Source organism: Phalacrocorax aristotelis, chromosome 2 (genome assembly GCF_949628215.1).
Source record: "Phalacrocorax aristotelis chromosome 2, bGulAri2.1, whole genome shotgun sequence".
Classification (NCBI taxonomy): Eukaryota; Metazoa; Chordata; class Aves; order Suliformes; family Phalacrocoracidae; genus Phalacrocorax; species Phalacrocorax aristotelis.
Genome location: NC_134277.1, coordinates 76,630,036 through 76,647,667, shown reverse-complemented (window position 1 = coordinate 76,647,667; position 17,632 = coordinate 76,630,036). Strand labels below are relative to the sequence as shown.

General features: G+C 41.1%; 1 protein-coding gene across 2 annotated transcripts; it reads left to right on the top strand.

The window, feature by feature from the left end:
- Positions 1 to 468: 468 nt before the first annotated feature.
- Positions 469 to 8,695, top strand: LOC142053072 (leukocyte elastase inhibitor-like). Of its 2 annotated transcripts, none has more exons than XM_075084166.1 (7): positions 469 to 680; positions 2,232 to 2,407; positions 4,408 to 4,545; positions 5,324 to 5,441; positions 6,047 to 6,189; positions 6,924 to 7,091; positions 7,848 to 8,695. In XM_075084166.1, the coding sequence occupies exons 1-7, from the start codon at positions 479 to 481 to the stop codon at positions 8,247 to 8,249; spliced, it is 1,347 nt and encodes a 448-aa protein (XP_074940267.1). In that variant the 5' UTR covers positions 469 to 478; the 3' UTR covers positions 8,250 to 8,695. The 2 variants fall into 2 exon arrangements, with proteins under 2 accessions (XP_074940267.1, XP_074940268.1); XM_075084167.1 differs by having other exon boundaries at positions 618 to 899.
- Positions 8,696 to 17,632: the final 8,937 nt, after the last annotated feature.

Here is a 17,632-nt window from a genome sequence, read left to right as displayed (position 1 = left end):
AATATATAATCATTTATATGATATAAAAATATCAGTATATGGAATTATATAATGTTTAACTGTATAATACTGAAGGTGTAGCTGAAGTAGCAAAACAAATCACTGTACTGGGAAAGCTGTTTCTGTTCCTGAAATAATAAAAGAACTGTAAGTGCTGTAGGACTTTTTCCTTTTTTTCCCCCAACCGTAAGTTATGCATTTTTTAAAAAATCTGTAGTATGAAGAAAGCAATTATTTTGTGATAGAGTACAACCAGCTAGATCTGCATAGCTTATTCGGAGTTCATTGTTAAACATGGGATTTTCTGAATACTGCAAACCTGAGGTGCTTACTGGGGTTGCCGTGGTGTTTGGGGTTGGCCTCGCAAGGGTGTGCAGCAAAGGGGTCCCTAAAACAAGCGTTTGTTTCTGGGCAGGAACTTTGTGCACGACTTCAAGTGGAGGCTCAGCGGCCACCGCCCCCGTGGGGCGACGCTATCATGTGCTTAGTTCCGTGCGCGGTACCTCTGGTGAAGAAAATAAAAGCATTATTTGAAAACCAGCCGGAACATCCAGGCTTCCCCCGCCGCGGGCGTGGCCGCTGGCTCCCACCCCGGCGCCCCGCCCCGCGCCCCGCCCGGCCCCGGCGCGGGGGTCGTGCGGTTCGTACGGCTCCGCTCCGCTCCGCGCCGGCCCGGGCAGGTAGGCGGCCCTGGGCTGGGCTGTGCTGTGCTGGGGCTCCGCGGGGCGGGAGGGCGTCGGGGGACCTCTGCCTCCGCCGGCTTTAAACAGGAATGGGGCCGTAAGGGGATGAAAAGTGGACGTTTTTGTGCCCCGCGGCGGTGGGGTCTGCGTGGGGCGGCCGGTGCCTGTCGGGCAGCCTTGGAAGGGGTGGGGGCTGTAACTGCTCAGTGCGGTGGTGTAAGTAAATGAAAGTAAACGTATGCTTTTGGATTTGTGGGAGGTTTTGGTTTTTGTTTTGTTCTGTTTTAGCATGAGCTAGACGAAAGGACGTTGCAAAGATGCAGGGTGTTTATCCATCTGGTAGTAGAAGCAGAGAGTGTTATTTTGCAATTCGCCTAGGAAGACTGGAAATACCCAATTCTGGTGCAAACTCCTCCACATAGTTGGGTCTGGTCAGTGCTCATAACAGTACTACTGGGCTGCTGCCCTTGTTGCTGAGAGCAGAAGCACAAATGCCTGCGTCTAAAACGAAACAGCTTGAGGAAACAAGCTAGAAAGAGCCAAATCGAGAAGTGCTGCTGCAAGTGAAAGGGAAGCAGGAAAGTGAGCTGGGCGGGCAGGAAGGTTTTAGAGCATCAAGTGGTACTGCCCCTTGCCTTTGTGTAGGTTTTTGCACCTGACCCAGCCCTCACACCTTTCACCGCAGCCTGCTTCAAGGGCCTCCCAGGGAGCATCTCACCAAAATGAATCACTGCTCTGCTGCGCAGGGTCAGCCCTGAAGCTTTGTCTGTTCTGCTCCTCACTTCTGCCTTCACTAGCCAGTACATCTCCTGCAGCTAATAAAGCCCCCAGGCTCTCTGCCCATGCTTTTAGGGCTGCTCAGCCCTCTTGGGACTTGGGTACATTTGCGCTTGGATGCAGAGCGCAGGTAGCTCGCTTGTTCCTGGCAGAGCAGGCTGTTTGTGCCACAAAGGTGGGCAGCTTGCTGAAAGGTGTCTAAATCTCCCTGAGCAATTACTATGAGTGCTTTCTGTGCAGGATTTGGGTAGAAGACTAGGGGGGGAAGTTGCGTGAGTGAGCTCTCTGGGTTGCGCTGGGTCTGTGAGACTGAAAAACTTTAATTTGCAATCCTGCTAGCACACATCCCATTTCAAGGTGGAAGGCAAGGAATTTTTTAAAGTAATATCTTTAAAGTTAGTGCTTTACCTATTAAACTGTCTTTATCTAAAACCATGAGTTGTCTCACTTTTACTCTTCCAATTCTCTCCCCCGTCCCACCAGGGGGGAGTGAGCGAGTGGCTGCGTGGTGCTTGGTTGCTGACTGGGGCTAAACCACGACAGATAGGGAAGGTTGGGATAGAAAATTCACACAGAAAATAAATATGCTTTTTCAGTGCAACTGATTTTTTTTTTTTTTTTGAGATGTGCTGACAACGAAATTCTTGCTTTTTCTGGGCCCAGCTGCAGCCAGATTAATCCAGTGTTTACTCTTGCAAGTCACGCGAGGTTAGGTTTGGTTTTTGAAGAGTTTTGTTTCCCGGAGTCTTTACTGACTGTTTTATTTTTCAGCTATAACCATGGAGAGCCTGCATAATGCCAACAGCAGATTTGCACTTGATCTGCTCAGAAGGTTTAATGAGACCAGCCCAACAGGGAATGTTTTCTTCTCTCCTGTCAGTGTTTCTTCTGGTCTAGCCATGGTCCTTTTAGGGGCCAGAGGTAATACAGAGGCCCAGATGCTGAAGGTTGGTAAAAAAAAAATTTAAAAATTATCTTTTGCTTTATATTTTATTTACATTAAAAATTGTTGTGTTTTAGAGGTGGGAAAATGAAAGGAGGGTATTGTATTTATGTGCTCAGGGCAAGATTTTTGTCATGCTCACTGAGTCTTCCTCAGGTTCCTTTCTGCAGTTACCTTCTGCCTGCCACGCTCCAGAGCCCTCTTTCCGTGTTTGCTATGGCCCTTATTTCTTATCTAATTTCACTCATTAAGTTAATTCCTGAAGTAGGAAACTAATTTCATTAATTAATCAGTCTCCATTGAAATTGACTGGAGTTTTCAGCAGCAAGGCCTTAGTTTACATTGAGACTTTTCGACGAAGAACTGTTGCTTTGTAATACAAGGTTACGAAAGGTATGCTTACTACTAATAATACTGTATGTTGTAAGAAACAATAATAATATCTACTTGCATATTTAAAGCATAATAACTGTGATAATACATGATGATGCTACCTAAGTATCAGTATCTCAGTAACAGCTGGGCACTTGGATACTTCAGAGGGCCTGAGCCCACATGTTTATTCTTACCATGGCCTTAGGTTAGGTAGGATAGTTTAAAAAACCTCATTATAAATTGCAAAAACGGTATATGGATGAGTGTGTGAGTTTCCCGAGGCCTCCTGCATGGAAGGGACTCGGTCACTATTATTTTTCCCCTTTGTTAGGCTAACGCCTGCTAGTGCAAAAGGGTGTATGACACTTCTCATTGCAGTCACGTACTTGCCTGTGAATAATTTCACCTTTGAATACTGAACTTTAGGAGGAACTGTCTTATACTGTTGAGTGGTGCTGTGCTTCCTGAATAAGACAATAAAATTCTTTTGTCACTGCTTGTATAAACAGACTTTGAACAAATATATGCCAGGTAATCAAACTGACAGCCCTGCCTAGGATAAACCTACTGACAGGAGAAATCATGCAAAAGGAACTTGGGGAAAAAAATGTGTTTCAGCACAGTCATCTTAAATAATATATGTTCTTCTACCATAGTGCATTACTTCTGAAAATGTAGCTAATCAGGGAGGCAGTGACTGATAACTGTCAAGGGCTGTTTACAAGCATATAGAAATTTGTTTCTGTGATCATAATCCTATTGGAAGTTGCCTCTGTGATGTTTTTGCTCAGCTATTCATGTGTGCGACACAGCTTGCATTAATGTGGGCAGCAAGGCCTGACCAAGAACCCAGTGAGAGAAAACGAGGGCTTTCCTTTGAATCCAGTGGCTCCTTCACAGGAGTCTTCCTTACTGAGAAATACATGATTTAAGTCTGAACGTGAATGTCCTTGCTTTGGCCTAGTCTTCCCTGTCAACGAGGTCTGGCAGCTCCTGCTGTTGTATCTGTAAGCCTTGGCTAGCCAGCTTGCCTCTGGGAGAGGAGGTACTGGTAAAGAGAAACTGCAGTGACGCATTTGATTTTTAAGATGGTACAGGTTTGTTTTATAAAACATATATATAAAAGCAGTTACATTTTCATAAGATGATAAAAGATGATTGTTCTAAGTTTTCTTAAGACCTTACCTGTGCTAGTTTTGATTGTATGTTCTGAAAAGTAAAACCCCAGATTCCCTTGGGCCAAAGGGGGAAGCAAGAAAGCTAAAGTGTCTCTATGGCATCGTCTCTCTTTTCAGTTCCCCACCTGGGAATGAGTCCTTGTGCCCAGTGGTCCATGGAGGGGAGGCATGCAGACATCACGTGGACAGGACTCGGGGTTATGATCAACAGCTTCAGCTGTGACTATATATAAACTAGGAGCTTAATACAAGTGGCTGACACAGGTAGTGTAGCACCAAGGAACAGTTTCATTCATTCTTTGAGGTTTACAGGAGTCTGTAAGCAGCTTCCAGCTGCCTCTTCTCTCTTTCTTCAGCCTACCTACCTGCTGGATCAGACCCACCCAATAGATGTACAGTATGTTCTTTTAAGACAGTATTAGCAGCAGCTAATTCTCTTCTGTTATTTCAGACGCTTCATTTTGACAAAGTTGAAGGTATTCATTCAAGATTTCAGACTCTGACTATGGATATAAACAGAAGCAATGCTCCCTATCTCTTACGGCTTGCCAATCGGCTTTTTGGAGATAAGTCCTACAGCTTTTTGCCGGTATGCTGGTGCAGACTGTGATGGTGTGGGTGAAACTGGTGGGAAAATGCAGCTATTTGAGTGTTTATGAAGTAGAAATAATTCTAGGCATATTTCTAAATGTTACCGGGCAGTCAACAAGTGTTGCCTACGTGCATATGCATTTCCATATCTGTAGGCATCAGTGAATCTCGCCGAAAGGATGTTACTCAGAAAATCCTTTTCACTTCTTGTTTGGTTCTGCTGCTCTTCAGCTCAAGAGAAAAATAATTTGTCTAGGTTCTTAGTTTACAGTAACTATCATAACATCCCACTCTGTTGCAACCCGCTTTTTAGGATTTTCTTTGGTCTAGTACCACATTAATTAAATATTTTTGAAAACACTGTATTTATTTGGGAGGGGATGCCAAACATGCCTAAACCACATGCCTCTTCACCAGTGATTTATACCTTTGTGTGTACCTAGGTGGCTATTTTTATCCCTCTTTAGCTTTTTTTGGAGAGTTTTGTTTTATCCTAGCTGTGCTTGAGCCTGTTTCAGGAGAATGACACATAAATATTGCAACACATGCAGTAAGCACCCCATCTGCTCTGTACGTGGCAGTTGTACTATGAGGCTTACTCTGAAAGGGCAGAAGAAAAAAGACCCCTAACCCCGGAAACACCCCAGGCACTGCACTGTTAGAGCCCAACCTCAGAGCAGGTGATAATCTGTTTGACATGCACCTTATCTACATCATAAAGAGATGTTTTCTTATCTGCATGAAATAAAAGCTATTCTTATCGTTCCAAAATCTAGGATTTCCTGACTAATACTAAGAAATTATATGGAGCTGATTTGGCTACAGTTGATTTTCTTCAGGCTTGTGATGAAGCCAGGAAAGAAATTAACCAGTGGGTAGAGGAGAAAACTGAAGGTAAACTACTTCGGTTAGTGAAGTAGCTGGTAGTGTTTCATACTTGGGGAGCATGAGTAGGCTTTGTCTTCTGCCACCTTTAGAACACTTTAATTTTGCTCTGGGAAATACACTTGATGCATTGACAGAACCAGAAAGTACCTAAGCAAGACATTTAAACAGTTCTGTAAGTCCTGAGACTTTTCCATTTTTTTGTGTTCAGGCTGACGAGTGCAGGAGAGATGCCTAAACATAGGTTTATACTCATGAGTAGGGGAATTTGGTTTAGACAGTCCCGGTCCGTATTGTGTATGTATTTCTAGATTTCTAAATCCACTAATCCTACATGTGGGTGTTTTCTAGTTCTTGTATGATAAGTCATGTGACAGTTTAAGCTAAAAATATTAAATTTTCACCAAATAACTGTATATCAAAAGTTATAGTAGTGTGTCCTATTAAAGGATGATGAAGTAGAGAGGTACTGAAACACGCTTGATTACAGGGATGGACTAGAGTTTTATATTTGTAGTATTTCTGTGGCATCAGTTTCTTCATGTATGTTTTATATGCTATCAACTTATTAGAAGATTTTGTTGTGACTTTTTTTTTTCCTGCTCCCTCTGAAGGTAAAATCCCTAATCTGCTGTCTGAAAGCTCATTTGATAACATGACCAGGCTCGTACTGGTGAATGCTGTTTACTTCAAAGGGAACTGGGCAGAGAAATTTGAAGCAGCCAACACCACTGACATGCCATTTCGGTTAAATAAGGTAATACAGATACATCTTTGTAGTATATATCTAACAAAAAGGTCAAATAATATAGATGTTAAAGTGAAGCTTTGCTTACAGATAAAATTATAAAAAAAAAATATTAGAAAGTCCTGCATGAATGTTTTCAGTTCACCCAAAGGGATTTTTATTGATTTTTAGTATTTTTCACTGTTCAGCAAGCTATTTGTTCTCTCACTTAATGGAATAGTATCAGAGACAATTCTCGGGTAAGGATTAGGACCCTGCCTGTGCCTAGCAGAGTTTCTCTTTGCTAGCAGTTTTAGCTGCTATGAGCTGTGCCTGTGTGTGATGCTAGGTAAGCAATATTGAAATGATGGCACATTTGGTTAAGTGCCATTTTCATGTTCTATATTCTGCTTGTTAACAGCTTTACAAGATACTGTATACAGTCATCTGCTGTATGCTGAACAGAGTTGATTGTTGTTGACTTTTAACATTATTTTGGGGGCTAGAACAACAATTTTTTCAGTTTCTGCAAGGACCGTGCTATAGAAGTCAAAGGAGGACCAAATCCACAAACTCATTATGCCTTCAGGAGAAGCTGTTGTTAAACAGGCAGTCTGGAATTTGACGAAGGCAGTTTTACAGTCACCTGCTGTAACAGAGGAAGATTTTTTGCAAGAATGCAATTTTTAACCTACTTGTTTCCTACCAGTTTGTTAAGTTAGTATTTTCTTAACTGTTACTTTTGGTACTTTTTATCCATCCAGAATGAAAGACAGACAGTGAAAATGATGTATCAGAAAAACAAATTTAGTTTTGGGTATATCTCTGAAGTGAAGATCCGTGTTTTAGAGCTGCCTTATGATGGAAGAGAACTTAGTATGATCATCCTGTTACCTGATGACATTGAAGATGACTCCACTGGACTGCAGAAGGTGACCCATCTAAGCTAATGCAGTTATTTAATGGATGAGTTCAGTCATTCAAAATTAAAGCCTTAATGAACCCATGTTCTCACAGCCCCATATCTACCAAGCATATTTTTAGACAGTGTTCTACTAGCACTGCTGTAAAGAATACGTGAACGTGCTGCATCAGGAAGAGAAATTGTGTTCTGGTTTTGTAGATTGTGTTCATGTGTCCTTTGGCTTGCTGAACTGAACCATGAACGAGACTGTGAAAACAAAGTTAACTATGAGAGTTAACATGCCTTGCTTATTTGTTTTTAATGACAGAACTTTTCTTTCATTACCTTGGAAAGTTTTTATTTTCTTAGCCTTAAAGTAGTGAGACTGTTTTCCATCAAACGATCAGGAACACATCAGCTTCTTCAAGCTCTCTGGTGATTATTTTTACTACTTGTTTTAATTAAGAATAGTTAATGTAATTCCATTTAGTTAGATTAAACAGTAAGAATGACTGGGTTTAGTTGCTATCAGTGCATGTTTTTCCCTTCTGTACGTTGCGGCAAGAAGCAAAAGTCTGCATTACTTTGTAAAGTAAAAACCAACTCCATTAATTTTAATATCATTTGTTTGATTTACGTGGAGCTATCAAAGATGTGGATATGGTCATTTTTGTATAGTCGCTTTATAAGTTGTATAGTGCTCTATAAACCCTTGTAAATGTTACTGAAAATGAAATACTTCTACACTGGTGATATGTAATGATCTCTGTCTTTTTAATTCTAGCTGGAAGAGCAGCTTACCTTAGAGAAGCTCCAGGAATGGACAGGTCCAGAGCATCTGTATTTCACTGATGTTCATGTGCATTTGCCAAAGTTTACACTAGAGGAAAGCTACGACCTTAAATCAGATTTAGCCACTATGGGCTTGTTGGATTTATTTGATAGTGGCAAGGCTGACTTGTCAGGAATGTCAGGGGCACGTGACCTCTTTCTCTCTAAAATTGTCCACAAGGCTTTTGTAGAAGTGAATGAGGAAGGCACGGAAGCTGCAGCTGCCACTGCTGGCATTGGTATGCTCTGCATGGTTATAGAAGAGGATTTCAATGCTGACCATCCTTTTCTTTTTTTTATTCGCCACAATCCAACGCGAAGCATACTTTTCTTTGGCAGATATGCTTCTCCATAAAGGAGAACATGACATTTGCAGACCAGTTCTTGCTGTAGTCAATGATTTGCAGTTTTGTGCTGGAAACAGTGTTGATAATGCAGAGATGTTTTAGTTGTTGCTAAGTAGTGCTTACACTAGGCAAGGACTTTTTCAGCTTCCCATGCTCTGGTGGGTGCACAGGAAGCTGGGAGAGGACACAGCTGGGACAGCTGACCCCAACTGACCAAAGGGATATCCCATACCATATGATGTCATGCTCAGTATATAAAGCTGGGGGAAGAAGAAGGAAGGGGGGGGTGCATTTGGAGCAATGGTGTTTGTCTTCCCAAGGAACCGTTATGCGTGATGGAGCCCTGCTTTCCTAGAGATAGCTGAACACCTGCCTGCCCATGGGAAGGAGTGAATGAATTCCTTTGCTTGTGTGCACAGCTTTTGCTTTACCTATTAAACTGTCTTTATCTCAACCCATGAGTTTCCTCACTTTTACTCTTCTGATTCTCCTCCCATCCCACCGTGGGGGAGTGAGTGAGCAGCTGCGTGGTGCTTGGTTGCTGACTGGGGCTGAACCATGACACTAGGAAAATCTTAACTGTAGGCAGAAGAAATCTTTTGAAATTGGAGTAGAACTAGAAATACTCTTGGAAGAAACTTGTGTCTTTTAAAGCACTGGATCACCCTGTATTCATCTTTGCATGGGTTTCTCCGTGTTGACAGCCCCCTGTTGTGATAACAGTCATTACCTATGTATGTATACTAGGATGTTCTTGCAAAGCTACTTCTCTCCTAAAGACTTGCTTTTCAAAAGATATCTTAATAAAATACTTCTAGGCACCAAAAGGCATGTTCCTGAACAGCTGACTTTACCCAGTTTTGTTGTGAAATAGAAGGTCAGATAACATTTGTTTAGACATCTATTAATAGAGACAGGATTAAGCTATTTAAACAAAAGTAACCCCATCCAGTCATTAACCTGAAAACTTCCAATACAGCTTTTGAATGAGGAGGAGGAGAAGAAATGAATAACAACTTTAGGTGGCATATTTAAAGAGGATTTTTAACACTTATAATCTGGTGCTATTTTTGTTATTGAAAATGTGAAAATGTCTCAGGGCTTAGAGGGTTCAGGTGCTTGAAGCTAATGGGTGCCTTTGTGCAAGTTCAGAAGCTTTCAGTGTGACATTAGATTCTGGCCAGAACCTATGTGATCCTCTGCAAAACTTCAGCTTCCCAGAGGATGACTGTGTATAATCTGCAACAAATACCTGATACGTCTCTTTATGTACAAGGATTCAGAGCTTACTGAGCTGACTTCTATGACCTCTTCATACACAAATCTTTTATACTGTATAACAGCCTTATGCCTGGGGGCCACCGGAATGACGTACTATTAGCGTTTTGTGTTCACGTCTGGAGGTTATTTGTTTGTATTTTTATATCTTGGGTACTGCTCACATTTACCTGTACAACCTCAGCTCTAACTGAGCACAATGATTTCTGTAATTGTGAACTGTATATTAATCTTGTCTTTAAGCAAAGTCTTTTTCTTAAATTTGTGTTCAAAATGGAAATTTCTGCACACAATTTAGTATTTCAGAGTACAAAAATAACTGTCTACCTGAAGGCTAGCTCCAGAGAAAACCACTGGTGCAGCAGGTGTGATCAGCTGTATGAAGTCCTTGGCCTGTGCAGAGTAGGTAAAAATACTGAAAAACAGATTACTCAGTAGGAGAGATGATTGCATGAACCATCAGCTTCCCCTGTAAGCGCAATGACCCCAGCTGCTAGCCCCCACAGGGAACAGGGAGAGAGTAACGGTTTGTATGAAATGACACAAGCACTTGGTCTGCGCATTAGTAAAGATGTTTCCGTGTGTTAGCAATACCTCAGTTGCAAAGGCCCTGGTAAATTTGTAAAGGAGAACGTGTATTGCAGTGTGCAGATGTGAACATAACCCTTTCTATGCTGAATGCTTTGAAAAAACCAATGCTTTGCAAAGAAGTGGAAAAAAAAAATACTAGCACAAAGCCCATGTACAAATTTGGAATGGTTTGATGTTTAATTCGTTCTGGGGTTCTGGGCCTTCCTTCAGCCTTTTGGTAAATAAAGCTGCTGCTGCCATAGATGGGTTTTGACTAAGTAAGGCTCAAAAACTGTGTTGTAATTACGTCCTTATCTTTATATGCTTAAACTTAGTCAATGCATACAAGGTACATGACGTCTGAAGGCTTTTAGGGCTGTAATTACCATGTGATTAGAGGAAAGATAAAACATTTTATAATAGTACAAATCAGCACAGCTTTATGAGGAGACTCATGTATTTCTTCATTACTTTGGTCTCAGTATTCAGAAACTGAACTATTATATTGAGACACATTTGGTTTGCTACAGACAGCATGTACAAAATAAAATCTCAGCAACGAGAATCTCAATAAAGCCAGGATCATTTGCTTCACATTCAACTGTTTTAAAAAACCCAGCAAACCTACTAGCAAATACTGCCCTCCCATCATGTCCCGCAATGAGACTGTGGTGGGAGTTTTTCCTTAATACTTTTTTCGTGTGCTCCCGTCAGAACAAGTGACTGACAAGGGATGATTCCAACAGGGAAAAGTGGAATGCCAACTATATTTGCATTTCTGAAAAATAAAACGCTGCTTCAACTAGCTCATGCAAAGGACATTTTTTTTTTAGAACTACTGAAAGAACACAGGGCTCACTGCATTCAACGCTTGGTAATTTTTCAGTATGTGAATCTTGAGCTGAAGACCAAGGAAGAAACAGTAGTTTTAATGAGTTAAAGATTCAACATACAAGATGGGAGAATGTCACATCAGAAGACTGAATATAAAATTGGGAGTCTAGCCTTAGTCTTATAGCTAAGTAGCAGTCATAAATCCACACAAAAAGTATACAGAAAATACTTTCCATATGTAAATTATTTTGTTTATATCAATCTAGGAGACTGCAAGATTAGTAAGTCAGGCTGGCTGCAGTTAAATTTCCTAGGAGGGGACCAGTAAGTACTTGAGCATGAGCTTCCCAGTTCAAAACCAATTTGCAACAGGCTGCCGGTATGAGAAGACAACATGTGGGTTTCTTGCAGTTGAAGAGAGGGTTACAGCAAATGGACTTCAGTCTTCATTTTGGCCTCTCCTAAGCAGACCAGGCTTTATAACAATCTAAAGCTCAGAGTGATGTGATGAGTAAGCCAGACTTTGTAATACTTCTTACCTAGACGCTTTACAATGGCCCTTTGATTTCACTAATTTAAAAAGAAAAAAACACCACCTACCACCACCGTTTGGCTGCTTTCTATCTGATTCATAGTTTAAGTTGCTCTTCCTAGAAAGTAAATACCACAGTGTGGATAAGGAGGACAATTATCTCTGGGTCTTAAGTCATCTTGGTGTGGAGATAACTCTACATAGGTGGGTTAACCCAGAGCATGTTTAATAACACTTTTGCTGTTAAATGTTTTTATGTATTTTATGTATTATCAAAATCCCGTTAAAGTACATAAACCTGATCAAGTCCCCAGATGTCTTGGAGAGAGATATTTGCCTTGATTTTTTAATATGGTTTCATTAGACAGGAAAAAGACTAGTGCAATTCACTTGAAACTTACTGAGATAAAAAGGCGCAATTGAAATCAGAAACTGGCTTTTGGGTTTTTTGTTTGTTTGTTTTTACTGTAGCAAACCTGTCTAGCTCTGTCATGTCATCATATGCTACCAACTAAATACATATTCTTATCCATAGTCATTAAGGGGCCCATGCCGTCCCTGACTACTTAATGACAACAGACAAAAACCACAGCCAAAATCCTGGAGAGCGCAAGCTGTCTGGAAACACACTGAACATGCCCAGTGGCTGCTGGCAATTCAGATGATGAATTCATCACATCAGCCAGAAAATATTGTACCTTGAGGTTAAACAGAACTTCAGTCAACCAGCTTGTATAGTCACTTTTATTTTTAAGTCATATAACAGAAAACGATAGTCATTTTGGCCAAGAACATTTCTCTCAATACAAGAGAAAACACTCACGGAGAAGGGAAAAAAACGCAGCCCAGAGGTTAAATGAGGATTTAAACCCTTTGTGCATGGAAAACAGTACAAGAAAACTAAATAGAAGTCATCGCTTCACATAAATATTTAGTACAGAAGCCTGGACAACTCCTTCCCAGCTATATCATCCAGTTTTTTTTTTCTGTGAGAGTCCAACTAGCTAAATAATGGAAACAATATTCATTAGATAATTTTCTAAAAAACTGCAATGGAATTAACTGGGGCCATTGTTTAATTGCTGGTTCTGGTCTTGCCATCCATATCTTTGACATCGGTATGTTACTACTGGGAGAAATATATTAGTACAAGTTGCTTCTCATATGTATTGAATTCCCCAACATGGGTTATGGCGTGGCTTTTCTCATGGCCTATGTTACTTCTTTGTGGAACAACTTACACAACAGAAAAAGAGATTGTGGTATGGTGGATTTGAATGGTGCTCCTTACAGTGGAAACAACTGTCACCTGATGGGATCCAAATCTCATCCCCATTTTTTTGGTGACACTGCCATATTTGGTATTTCCTTAAAGCTCTACACTCTGAAGATAAATAAATACACCAGTACATCAGCATTATCCATTAAAATCCATTAACTTTTCAGGGTGACCCTATCACGACCACATCTTGCCTTCCAGAGGACTAGCAGGATAAAAATACTAACCTAATTAATTACTGCGTTAATTCAAGCAACAGGAAAGTTCCAACCAAACTCCAAAAACAAGTGAATGATGGGATAAAAAGACAAACATGCAAATTCACATAAATGTAGCTTGTCAAAAGATGTGCTTGTCTTTAGAAAGACTCTTTGGTCAAAGCTTCAAAAACTATCAGTATTATCAGCCTCCGGGCCTCACCAGATGCTGCGGAGGGACACCGAGCCCAACACCAGTTTTATCATCCACTGTTTAGACAAGTCAGGGCAGCTGTTGACCAAAACCTTTGACAATGTGTGTCCAACCCCAGAAGAGAATAGTTGTGACATATTTTACAGCGAATTATCTTGGTAGTTTCATTTTCTTGCAATATATAAAAGCTAACATTGCCAAGAATAAGAGTCTGAGATGTCTTGCTTGTAATTCTAAACCTGTCTTCACACTTTGCTGGTATTCTTCATCACTAAATCCCCTGCCTAGCATACTCCATAAGCACACACCAGGAATGTCCTCTAATATCTGACTTAAATAGCGACACTTCATGTCCTCCAAATACTAGCCCAGCGACGCAAAATAAACCCATGTTTTTGTTACTGTCTTCAGTGTTTGTTAGTAAGTAAATCTGGAGTTAAACTGGTCCTGAAAAAATAATTACAGCCCACTAATGAGTTATAACTAAGCAATATAGCCTCTGTTCTAGACAATGACTTCTCATATGCATGCCGCAGATGTAAATGGTTATATCTAAGCCCTCACAGATATGGAGAGCCTTACTTCTTGCATTAGTACATGTATGACCCTGGTCAGTCACTTTGCTTTTAATCTCAGAGCTCCATGAGTAATCATCTTCTGGCTTTCTTACACCGTATCATGAAAGGTTGTGGAAATTTTTACAAAGTGAGAGAAATTCTTCCCCTTCAAGAACAATTTTTGGTGCCGTGTATTTCATGATTCTAGTACTACCCTGAAGGTCCTCCTCTGCTTTTTTCCCCCAAAGCCAGTTAATCTTTATTATGGGACAGACACACTAATTATTAATTAAAAAAAAATATTTAGTCATATTATGATTTCACCTGTCAAAATTGTTTTTTCCCAGATAAAACACAATGTCCCTGCTAGACAGCTGAGAGACTTACCAGATGACAGTTAATGGTTTACAGTTATGGTATTGTCTCTGTAATGAGGAATAAGGAATGATCCTTTGTGGGTACTTAATATAACAATCTTCTGCAACTTCTATTGTTGCATAACTTGTCTGTAAAGTTACAGGAAAGACAATGACTACATCTCCATCCCCACATACCCATTTAAGTCATACCTTATCTATTAGTACAGAATACTTCATTTATTATCTTCATGATATATCTGACCTAAATATTTTTTTCCTGCAGTTTTTAGGAAATTTGCAATTTGGTCCATGAAGAGGCATAGCCTCATCATCAGTAGGGGAGTGTGGAGAACAGATCCCTTACCCTTTTTCCTTAACGTCACAGTATATTATATAATAATATTTGTGTGTCACGTGACACGTTGTAGATGGAGGCGTGAGGGCGGTAGATGAGGAAAAGACCCTGGCTCTCCATAGAACTATGGGTCTTTGTCTCCTTCCAAATAGCAGGAGGACTGCCGAGTCAGAGAAAACTTGCAGTATAGCTCTATGTGGATGATGCACAAGTGCTTAGAGGCCAGTGGTGGGAGAAAGGAGTACAGACTCAATACGTACGAAGGCAGAACCACAGTTTATGCAGACCAGGGCAGAAAAATCTGTATTGGCTTGAACCACAATCCATACTGAATTACAGAGAATGCGTAAGTATCACCTCTAGAGCATCTTCCACTGGAAACCCAAGGTATTTGTTGTACAGACTAAACAGCATTGTTGCAGTTTCCTCTCACCTCCAGCTCTTGCTTTTGATGCAGAAATTTTTAGGCCACTTTTAAGGGGAAAAACAGCTACAGGCAATAACTGCTTTTAAATTACTTGGTCTTACCCGCTTTCTTAGGGCCTTACTTCCACTCTCTCCATGCAGCAGCACATGTTAATTTTCCTCACTTCAGCCACAAGCTCAGCAATGCCAGCCTTCTTCCTCTGCACTTTCACTGCAGGACAGAGGCAGAACCATCATGGGAACGCTAAGAACGCAGGAGAGACTCTCTCTGCAATTTTGCAGTGGCCTGCAACCAACTCAGAGGAGATACTACAGAGAAAATAATAATCTCTGCACAGCTGGACTGGCTGTAGCCTCTGTAGCCACAGACTTTTTTGGCCGATAGACTCTAATAGCTAAACCCCACCAAGTCTTTGCTGAGTGCAGACCACCACAGAGGTCCACCTTGAATACACCAAGCTGCTCCAGAACAGAGGGTATTGCAGAGGCGTATGGGGCGAAACACACAATTATCGTTCTGCAAAACTTCTGTGCAACTCTGGGAGACATTTGTTGTAACAAGGGCAATTTGATCAAGTCTTAAATAACTAGAAGAGCTGTAAACAGAACGTTAAGGCTTTGAGTAAAGATTTCTGTCAACTGTGGGCAAGAAACGACAGCCTGGGGTTTCCCTTGGGCAAAACTCTATAGTGAGTTAGATTTGAGCATGAGTAGGTACTAGCAAAGTTAAAGAAGTCTGGTGAGGTTATCCCATTCTTTTTGCTAGTAGAAGAAAATAAGAATGGAAAAATACTTCAGACTGCTTCTAACTGCTGGTTGGGTCAAAGGGAAGCACACCAACTCTTGCACACCTGTACGACAAAAAAACAATCCGTTGATTTGATTTGTTTTGCAAGCTGGGCTCAGCTTGCAAATCATGGGCCATTTAAAGAAGTATTTACATCAACTCTGTTTTCAGAATTAAAATGAACATTGGTTGATAGCACAAGTAATTTTTCCATTAGTATTTTGGATTAAAATAATCCATGTTTTCACCTCTGTTCCCATCTGTCTACATATCTTCGAAGGGCAGACACAAACGCAGAGAAGTAGCTCCTGCCCTCCTAAACCATCCTGCTGTTGAAGACTATGGGTACTTATTTGAGGAAGGAGAACACACAGAAACATTTAAAGAATCTGACTCAAACCCTCTAACAGTACGCAGTCTTGCAATCAGTTTAATTTCTGAAACATTTCAGTTACACCACAATCCTTGGCTTAAGTCCTACATTTTTGTCGTGCAGAAGAGCTTAATAAGACGACTCCCAAGCTGGGAGCCTCACAGCAAAACTAATCTCCAATACAAATACCCTTTGGTCAAGAGAAGACAATAATCAGAAAGTTTCTTCATGGACTATTAGCATAAGGTTTTGCAGGTTGTATATTGAAATCCTTCGATCAAGGCCAAGGTCCAGCAATCCGTACTGAAACATGAAGAGTAATCAGCTGAATTTCCTGCTTCAGGCAAGTAAAAGTTGGCTTCCTGACTTTGAGCCACATCCTCGGACCACAGACCTCCTGGTCTGTGGCAGTTGCTCTGAACGAACTCTGGCTGCGCAGCTGTGGCATCCCCTCTCATCTAAGCTCCCTACAGTACCAAACACCCCTGCTGTCAAGAAATACCTGCCTGTAACTGCTGTATACCAGGTAGCTGACCAGCAGGTGGCTGGGTTGTATCACACCTACAGCTGCAAAGAGCTCGGTATGGCTTTAGCGCAAACCAGTTTTCATCCTTTGCCCAAAAATGAGATACTTATTTACAAATGTAATTAGGTAGCTGGATACAAGTTTTTTTTAAAAAAACTGTTAAATGCAATACTGTAAATGTGCAGTGAAGCACCAGTCATTGTTCAGCCAACACAACACATCAGAAAAAAGCCAAATGATTCAGTATTATTAAAAACAAACAAACAAAAAAAAAACAAACAAAAAACCAAACACCAAACTGCGGTGAGTAGCCGTTTTGGAGGAGAGTTAGTAGCCTTCTGGCACCTCGCAGGGAAGTCAGCAGAGCCACCTGCTTCTTTTAGCAGGACCATAGCATTCTTAGCTGAACAGCAAAAAGATCAGAAGCTCTACATAAAGCACCAAGTTTTGACCTCATCACACTTCATGAACTAAGCAAGATCAGGACAGGAATCCCTGAAGCCCATCGGGTAACCAGTATAGGACCAGTAACAAAGGTATATGGGGAACGTAGCAAGCAAATCCTGAGTAGTTACCAAGCAAACCCAGCTGTGACTGTGCTGTGCTACTGCGCAGGTGGTAATTTTCAGCCAAGACACACATCTGCATCACTGGTGGCCAGACTACTTCACAACACTTTGACAAGTGCGGACAGTTGCCCCAGTGGCTCCTCAGCATTTCAGTAATGAAAATCTTCTTTGCTAATTATCTGCTGTAATTCTAGCCAAACATGGTCTCTCTTCTGCTACCCAACTGCTAGTTAGCAGAGTCATATGCTCTTTAGGCAGTTGCTGGCTTTTCAGGACACTGGACCACTGCACACTTAAGAAGGACTGAGGAGAAGAAAAATAATCAGCACTTACGTGAAGGAATGTTGACAACATCGGGGACGCTGCCATGACCATACGTTCCACTTACTGAAATGTTCAGTCAACCGCAATCTTGGATGTGGATATGTTTTCAGTAGGAAGAGGAAGCCAAACTCTCTTATTATAAAAGCAGGAAGCCAATTTGTGTCTCTCCACTTTCCAATTCAAGGCTATTGGAATTCCTGAACCACAACTG